Below are 9553 nucleotides of genomic sequence, written 5' to 3'. Positions count from 1 at the left end.
CGGCTAGCGCAGATATCCCTCTTGTAGCTTTGCGCAAAATTCAAAGCAAACAAGTACTCGAATTTAGTTTTTTTTAATTTCATTGCACCTTTTGTGTGTGATCCTTTGTGTTAACTCATTTATCAGAATTCATATATATATATATATATATACACCTATATGTATGATTATAATTATATATATTTACATTGTATGGAAAACAGAAAAGCATTCTTACACAAGTAAAATGGTATAAAGAAGATAGCTAGATCCACTGGTATATATATATATTACTTAAATTCAGATGGCTGTAATATATTCCGTTTTTACACACTAGAGGGTCTTGGAATATTAAGCTGTAAAGATGGCGGATAACGTGAATCTGGAAGCTGTAAATAAAGGCTTACGATCAGTTAAAGTTCTTAGGAGCACAGTTGGAGAATTGTTTAGAACTTTAGCAGATGGACTGAAAGCATCTCATGTAGATGAAGGGAAAGATATGCAATATCTTACAGAACTACAAAGTATTCTTTCTAATATAAATACTCGTTTAAGGTAAGTTTTGATATACCGACTGTATCCTAATTGTAAGTTCTAGCTCTACTCTATACTCATTTTAAGGAGCTACGACTATCTCACTTCTTTGATCTTACGAAACTGTTAGTATTGCTATTAACTGTAATATAGCTTTTAAAGTCTGTAGATTGTGGTGACTAATAGTTGAATATTGTAACAGTCGTGAGTTAGACTAATGTTCTTCCTTATCGGCTCGTGCCATGGTCTGAAGAAACTTGAAATTTAGACTTCGACAATTTCTTTTATCCTTTATTCAAGAAGTATGCCCTGTAACACTTACTATGTAAGATATAATTTAAGGCATTAAAATATATGAGCTAGTACTTAAATTGAAATAACATAATAGACCAATGGTAGTATTACTAATTTATTAGGTTTTTCCTAAATTACCAAATAAAGTAATCCCTAAGTGTTTGGTTCATTAAATTTCGTAGCATGCACATCTTTGTTTTTATAGTATTGAATTTGTTTCCACTTAATTATATATTATCTGTAAAGGTTTATCACATAAAATCTAAATACAGTGATTCTTAACAAAGAATTAGCTTTAGTAGATTAGATTTGTGAAAATGTGTTGGGATGAACTTAAGGATTGGTATTAATTGTATTTACAGCTTTTTACAGGTTTCATACAGTATTGAGTAAATGATAAATTTTCATGTACAACAGTTTGGATTAACTTAATCCTAAATTTTTGTACCTAAAGATACTTATCATAGTAAATAAAAAGTAGTTGAAAAATGTCTTTAAAAAAGGCTAAAACACTTAAAGTAAGAATATTAGGCTCATGTTAGAATAATATATTAGTTTAATTAATGTAATTCATTAATGAGCCCAATGATTAATGGTATTAATGACTAAAAACTTAATACTGGCATTCTAGGGTTAATAGTGTCCACTGTTCTTGTATTCACTCTATAGTTAGTAGGATTTAATGTCAATCTAATATGCTTCATTGTGCTGTTTATTACTGTATCATCCTATGCACATGATATAAAATTGTTTTTAAATCTTCATTGTGTTGCTAAACCCATTGCAAAATTGGTTTTCTTTCACTGGTTTCAAGCAAAACAGTATACAAGTGTAAAATAGTATGCAGTGAACATTGTTTTATGGTTTAAGGTTTTACATATAGTAGTTTGTTATAGAATGCACGTAGAAATATATGAGATCAACACTAGTGAATTCCAAAACTATTATACATAAATCTATGGCTGACTGAACTGTCTTTTGTGTCTGAATTTCAACTTGAGAGAGCCTTTCCTTTTTTCAATAGTCTTGTGTTAATCATTGTAGAGAACTTGTGTGAATATCAGTAATCCTTTTACAACATCTAGATTATCAGAATGCTCCCATGAAATGAAGTTTTTATGTGTAGTAAAACAGGTAGATGTATAAAATTTATTGTTCTTTTGCAAAATATTTGCTCAATTGGTGATCTTTTTGGGTGAATATATCTTCTACAATTATAAAAAACTGATTTGTGAACTTCTTTATATAGCTATTAATTTGTACTTTTTTTTTCTTTTACTATAGAGACTTAGAGACAGCTGTCACCCTCCTAGGAACACCACCACCACAGCTCCATCTTGGGAACACCAGTCATCTCAGTTTAGACCCTACATATGACAAGTCATCCTTGTACACTGAGATGGTTAAATCTTTTAGGTGGTGTGATAAGGTGAGGCAGTAGGAAATCACATAAAGTGTCAATTCAAATACAAGAGCACAAAGTTGCAGTGTATTTATAATGATAGCTTAATGGTCAATACTAGGTAACAAAGAACAAAAATTTATGGTTAACAGTTTGGTGCTTGATGTGGTTCATTTGTTACCTAAGGGCAAATACTCACCTCTCACACAGAATAGTTTCTTTCCTCTTGAGTTCACATGATCTACCAAAGGGATTTGCAAGCCATCAGCCTTGTGAAAACTCTCACCTAATCTCATCTCAAATCATGTGAATTTGCACTACTGCATAATAATGTAATCATGCAGCAAAACCCTCCACCAGTAGGAATGCAACATACCTCAATGTGCAATGACTCCCTCTACATTTATTCCCATGAATTCTCTTTATTCTCCATGGTACTGTCATGAATAGACATATTTTAAGTTTGCTGAAATTTACATCTTTTTCAGTTTTCAACTTTCATATGATTGAGTTTTAACATACTCAATATAAATTCCCAGTTTAATGTGAACTCTTCTTCTGCTGATGTGAGTGAAGATATTCTTTACCCTAAACAAAATACCATTAATTTGGTGGGAAGTTCTTTATGTGTAGAAGTGACAGTCGTCCAACGTGTGATGAGGTCCTTGATGCTGCTAGGACCCTCTGCTTTAGTCCATTTCAGTCACATATCTTCTCCTTCTTTCGAGTCTGAAGTTGAGGAGAATGAATTTTTCCACCTCTATATCTTGCTTTGTTAATGTCCTTACCTATTAAAGAACACTCTGTCTTCCTCAGATTTTCAAAACCTTATTATTCATGTATGCATAGTTCTTTCTTTCTCCCATATCCTATTACACAATCCTTCCACTCGTGATTGATTTATTCCCCCCCCCTCCTCTGACATTGCTTTACATTCCAATTCCTTTCTATATCACTTTGTTCCTGCAACCTTATGTCTTGCCCCCCTCACCTGACTGATTTTTATGTTCTTGTATATGACAACTCAAACTTCCCATTTCTTGGCACCCAATCTTTGGAGTCACTCTTGCCAGTTTGGGGAGCAGACTTATTACTAGCTGTTTCCCTATTTAGTGCACAATTTTCCTGACTTTGCGCCTTTCTCTCTGTGCTCTGTAGATACCTCTCTTTCTTTCATCTTATGACAAAAGTGCTTCACCATTCTCTTGATAACTTTTCTGGAGACTTTCGGTCTTCTTTACTACATCGACCCATTCCATCTCCTCTGCCTCTCTCTTCTCACTTGGTTCATTTGTTGTCGGGACCTTTTGGGAAGGAATACCCTACATTCTCAAGTCCATTTCCTTTCCTCCAGGGCCAATAGAGACTGATGGTAGAGTTGAGGTGATCATACTGTATACATTAGTGATGTATGCTCACATACACTGCTACCACAGCAGGGATGGGGCTTGTAGTTTCTGATAGTTGAATAGAGGTTTATATAAGTATTCATACTGACATGATTCCATAAAGTGCCTTCCTCCCATAACTGTCATGGGACCAGTAGATGAGGTGATCACAGATACTTATCTCACTCTCAATTTGTCTCAAGTATGTATCCCTGTGTTGTGTGTCACAGTGGGTGCACTTGGTTGTTGCTCTGCTTCTTTCTCTTGCACTACACCTTGATGTCTTTATGCTGAGGATGTTACTGTGTTTGTGGTGGATCCAGTCTGTTTGATTTGAGAGGGATATATCTGTATTTCATTCTGCTCACATGTGCTCTGTTCACCAATCAGTGGTGAGAATTTTCCCTCCAGTTGGCTGAACTTGAGGTGAAGACGGTATGATCCTCTCTACTACCCCCGTTTGGATGTCGGTGACTGGAGATTGAGTTTTGGATTGTAGTTGACTTACTGATGGTATGATCCTTGTCCTATCTCTGTGTGTATGTCAATTCTTGGCAGTCAAGTTTTGGATGCAGTTGACTTGCTGTGTACGGTCCATCATGCCCTACCCAATCTACACCTTGGGGTACATCCCTTCTTTTATCAGCAATGGGTTGTGCTCCTCAAATTTGTCTGCATGACTCAGTATCACCTTTTCCATGTCTGGGCAAAGTGTACACTTGGTACAGAAGTGGTGCTGTCTTCCTTGTATCATCCTCTTCTTTGAGGATTACCTCTTGGAGGTGTCCTTTGGACAATTTCAAAGTATACTTCTCTTTCCTCCCTTGCACCAGTCCCTCCACCTATTCAGTGTTGGATTCTAGCTATGTAAATGAGCAGAAGTAAAGTACCTTGTTAGAAATTATAATTTTCCTACACTGAAAATATGTTTTGACAGGTACTTACTTCTGCTCACACTTCCCACTCTTCCTCCCCACTGTCTACCGCTACTTAGTTTTCTGCCTAAACTCAAAGTGATAGTTAGGTGGAATAGCATAGAGGGTGTCACGTGTGTGGGGGGCATGTCTATTGGTGGAGGGTTGTTGCATGATAATTTGCATGCATGAATCAGTTAAACCATGTGAACTGATGTAATTTAGTATACTTGTCATAAGAAAGCACAAAATCTATTACATTTTCTAACACTACATTCTTTATTTAGTTCCTTAGGGTTTTGTACGAAAGAAGAGAGTATAATAGTATTTCAACCACACTATATCCACCACATCCATTGCTGATGACCTGTTTTACTTGATACAGAATTCATCAGGATAGCAGGAGTACAACAAATACCATTTGCTACAATAACAGTTGTTACGGTGTAAACATCTTTCTTAAGCTGGTATCATATTAATGATACAAGTTTAAAAATGGCCTTATAGTAATATCTTAACACAAGTATACTTATAATCATTTTTTGCCAGCTTAAAAAAGGCATTCAAACCATAACGATTTTGTTATGATTTGTTATTTATTCAGCTAATAAATGTTACTTTATCATAATTTCTTTGTTTCAGTTGTTACATTTTGTAAAAGCTAAAAATATTTACTTTTCTTGTAAATTCCTTTTTTCAGTTAACAATAAGTGTCGTCACATGATACACTTTATGAACTAAATGTTTTTTTAAATACAAAGCAAATTTTTACTGACTCCTAAAGATTGTTATACATATTTTTGCTACACATAATTTACAAATACTAATGCACACTAGTACAGTAAGCTGTACTTTTTGAATTTGTTGCTAGCAATGTGCCATGAATGTTCTAACAATATACAGTTCCATTTTTTTGTTCCTTTTCCAATTGGACTAAAACCTTAATTATATTTAAGTATTTTTAAAGCTTAATGAAGTGGTTCCCTTTTTCACTCCACACTAAAACAGAATATATGTAAAGAGAATACATACCAGTAGAAGTATAGGCTGTAGACATTAATAATATGGATATTTATTAAGAATTATATGATTAGAGCTGAGCAATTAATTCAATTACCTATGAGCATTGATTATATCAGGTAGTGTTACTTGAAATAGTCAGTTAAACTGTAAAGTGGGTTATATAGTAAAATATAAAATGAAAACGGTTTTAACATGATTATTTATGTAAGAGATGTGCCTTTTCTCTTCTAGCCATGAAAATATTAAATATTTCAAGAAAACACAAACAAATGTAGAATATGAAATTAATTTTTCTGATATCTTAATATATTTTTAAAGTGAAAAATATTTGATTTTAAAGATTTTTATATATAGCAATTTCTTTTGGGTTTCTATATTTACTGTAGTTAATTTCTTAAGTTGTGCACTGTATAAACAATAACTTGTGATGTACAGGAATATCAAAAATATATTCTGAGTTATTATATGTAATATGATAACTTACGTTGACATGCTGGTAACTGATTGTGTTTAGATTTTTAGTTTAAATCAACTCGTAGTCTTCCTGTACAGGTACATGAACACTCAAGCCATGCACATGCCATACTTACACAGAACTCGTTGAAGCGGTCAAATGTGAATCCCTTGCTTCTTGCTAAGAGAGTTCGAAGGACCCCTCATAATGGATACAACATGTCTCCCCAGTAAGTATGTTTAATGTTGGACATTTAAAGAGAAAACATAATATTTCTGAATATTGGAGAAACAAATCAAATAGGTTAGTTCTTTGATATGCATGTAATTAAGTTTTACTATCTGAAAAATGTTTGACTTTGGTGTTATACGGCAAATGGCCTCATTTCTAATAATTATGTAATATAAAAAGAATTTCAGTTAAGACTAAATGTTTTAATTCATGTGGTATAATGAGCTCTCATATTAATTAAAACTGCTACATGTTGGTAATATCTAACAATGTAAGAATATAGTTAAAATATTGGCATGTGCATCTTTTTCAAAAGTAGTAGTTTTTGTTGTAGTAGTTAGTAGTAGTTTTTGGTAGTTAAAAATATCAACATCTTTGATATAAAATTTGAATAAATCTGAAATTTGATGTCACCTTGGTACCTGAGGTGTGCCATAATGCTGATTGTTGTTGAAGATTATTGTTGAAGGGTTAACTTTCCTACCTTTAAACAATTGTATCAATGAAACACAAAAACAGTGGCATTTTTATCCCTAGCTGATCTGTTTTTGTTTTTTTGTGTGTGTGAAAACTAAAACCTTATAGCCTGTGTGAGTGTTTTCAATGTATTGTTAAAATCATTTTGAAAACAGATTAATACAGTCAAATACAAATAATTTCAGGCTATTTATTTATGTATTATTGACATTTATTTAAACCCAATATAGACACACCTCTGTGACATAACATAGCCATGCATAATAATAATAATAATATTGTGATTGATAACATTCATGTAAAGTAACAGAAAATGTGTATTTGTCGAAAACATTCCTGTTCAGTTTAGTTCTTCTCTTGAACATTTTTATAGTTGAATGTATAGGTATAGGTATGAGAATTGTATGTTGGAAGTGATGTATTTTATAAATTACAGTTACGTGTATTGACTCGTAATTTGTTTTCAATATTCTACAGGTTTGAGTAAAACAGTTTTTGCCATATTTTTTTATTTCATGAAGAATGTTTGGACATTTTTAAAGTACATCTATTTTATTTATTTGTAAATTTCTTTTCCTCACCAAGACTTGAATTTCAGTGAAGAGAAGATGACAATGAGACATACACTAAATTGAAACAAATACATCTGCCTTTTTTCTTGTTTGGTTATTCAGCACTGATTAATCAGTTTACTAATTGATAGTTGGTTTATCAGCCATAAAACTGGTAAACTTAATTCAGCTGTATTTAAAAGAAAATTGGCAGACTAAAATAATTTTTGTCATTTTAATTTCTAGTTGTTGTTTGTTATATATACTGATAATCTTCATAATTCTGCTATATTGTTGAAAAATTAATGAATTATGATTTAACATGTGGATCAAAAAACGATAGTGGTTCAATAAAAATATCTTCTGACTGTTTATCTAAATTATAGGTTTTTTTGTTTGCTTTTTTCAGTTATAGTCTAGATGAACTTTTTCCTTTAGATTCTTAATTGAAAATGAAAAATATTGGAATATAAGAAAGAAGATATATTAATGCAATTACTTTGAAGCCATTTTTTCTCATCATGTACAAAAAAAAACAGAAGCATGTCTTTGGGTTTTATTCTGGCAAAGAGAACATAACTATGAATTCTAATACTAACATTATATCAACATGCACAGAACTTTTGTAAAGCTACAAAAATTTACATTACAAAACCAAAAATGGAGCTTCATATGATCACATGTACCATGAAATAACGATAATATTATGAAAACTATTTCCACAAGCTTTTCCTTCCTGAGCTGTTGGATCAAGTCTTACTTAATCCATTAAATGTACATTTTTTGCCTGATGAAAAACGAAAAAATATTGAAAACTGTCACTATGGTAATTTGACTGATTTAGAGTGTGTGTTTTTCTTAATTTTGCAAAGATTCTTTTAAATTAAAAGTTTTTTTTTTATTGTTTTCTGTGGCCTTTCATTATGTGACATCTCGTGTATGTTTTAGAAATGTGGATACTTTTATTGCTGGACTTCAGAGATTATTTCCAGACATGACAGTTGATGTATTGAGACCATTTGGCTCTTCTGCTGTATTAAAGGTAAGTTTGACAAGGCTCAATTGTTCTCTGGTAATTAACTTTTAATACAATAGTTTACAAGATTTGGGATTAGTAATATATTGTTCTGATATGAAAAATATCCTTATTAAGAAAAGGAAGAAGCTGTGATTTGAAACATGGTAATAGTTTGATAACATATATTTATATATATAACATGTATTCCTTTTTATGTTACTTCATGGTACAAGTGTGTACTACATGTGTCAACAGAACATCTATAAACCAAGTGATTTAAAGTAATACAAGAAATAGTTTATATATATCTAGTTTAATATATAACATAGTTTAACAAAGGTAAATGTAAACTACACGCTTTATAAGGTGTGCACTGTTATGAGAACATTAAGAAGTATTTGTCATTGTCATAGAAGTTTTAAAAGCAAAGTAAGATTACTTAGGAAAAACTAAAAATTGATTTTAAGTGATGAGTAGAGGTAATATGATATAGTTCAGTCATGATACGGTACGTATCTCAATTTTCAGCTCACAATAAAATATGTATCTTGATATGTTCATAGCAATATTAGTCCCTACTATTCATTCACGTTTCTATCAGCTTCTATTAGGTCATCAAGAAATTAATGTTGTTTTGGAACACTTTCATTAACCACCCCCCCAAAAAACGTACAACATGTATAATAGTTAAACGAAACTGCCTAAATGTCACATTAGTGTAGCCTATATAATGTGTAAAGTTTAGTATACTCTAATCCCATATAGTGATGGCATACGATGAGACACACATTCGCCATGTAATGCTGTTTTAATACAAGAAAGGAAACAGTGCCTCTGTAACCACAAAGAATATTAAAAAAGTTTATGGAAATGTTTTGAACATTCGTAAGTGTTAACAGTGGTTCAGCAAATTTCGTTCAGGTGACTATAGCCTTAAAAACTGTGATGGCAGGGGCCTACATGTTGGAATTGATATTGATGCTCTGAAGATGGTTGTTGAGTCTAACCCAAGGCAACACACTCATGAAATGGCCCTGAAATTGCATCATGAAACAATACGTAAACATCTAAGGAATATGGGAAAACTCCATAAAAAAAAAAGGTGTTTGGGTGTTACATGAACTCTCCAATGATCATCATTTTTAACGTATGAACATTGCTTCATCTCTTCTGGTGTGTAATGCTCGTGAACCATTTTTAGACAGAATTATCACTGGTGATGAAATATTAATTCTCTATGCAAATATTAAATGCTAAAAACAATGCCTCAGTCCTAGACAAAAACCAC

General features: G+C 32.2%; 1 protein-coding gene across 1 annotated transcript; it reads left to right on the top strand.

Annotated features, from left to right (window-relative positions):
- Positions 1-325: 325 nt before the first annotated feature.
- LOC106468678 (mediator of RNA polymerase II transcription subunit 27-like) lies at positions 326-8319 on the top strand (the record flags this gene model as incomplete). The annotated part of the gene is made up of 4 exons (XM_013929118.2): positions 326-534; positions 2092-2236; positions 6087-6217; positions 8196-8319. Coding segments are annotated over exons 1-4 (591 nt in total), but the record flags the coding sequence as incomplete, so codon positions are not given.
- Between the last annotated feature and the right edge of the window lie 1234 nt (positions 8320-9553).

Source organism: Limulus polyphemus, unplaced genomic scaffold (genome assembly GCF_000517525.1).
Source record: "Limulus polyphemus unplaced genomic scaffold, Limulus_polyphemus-2.1.2 Scaffold3109, whole genome shotgun sequence".
NCBI classification, from domain to species: domain Eukaryota; kingdom Metazoa; phylum Arthropoda; class Merostomata; order Xiphosura; family Limulidae; genus Limulus; species Limulus polyphemus.
Note: the sequence above shows the minus strand (reverse complement) of the source record. Positions and strands in the feature narration are given on the sequence as shown.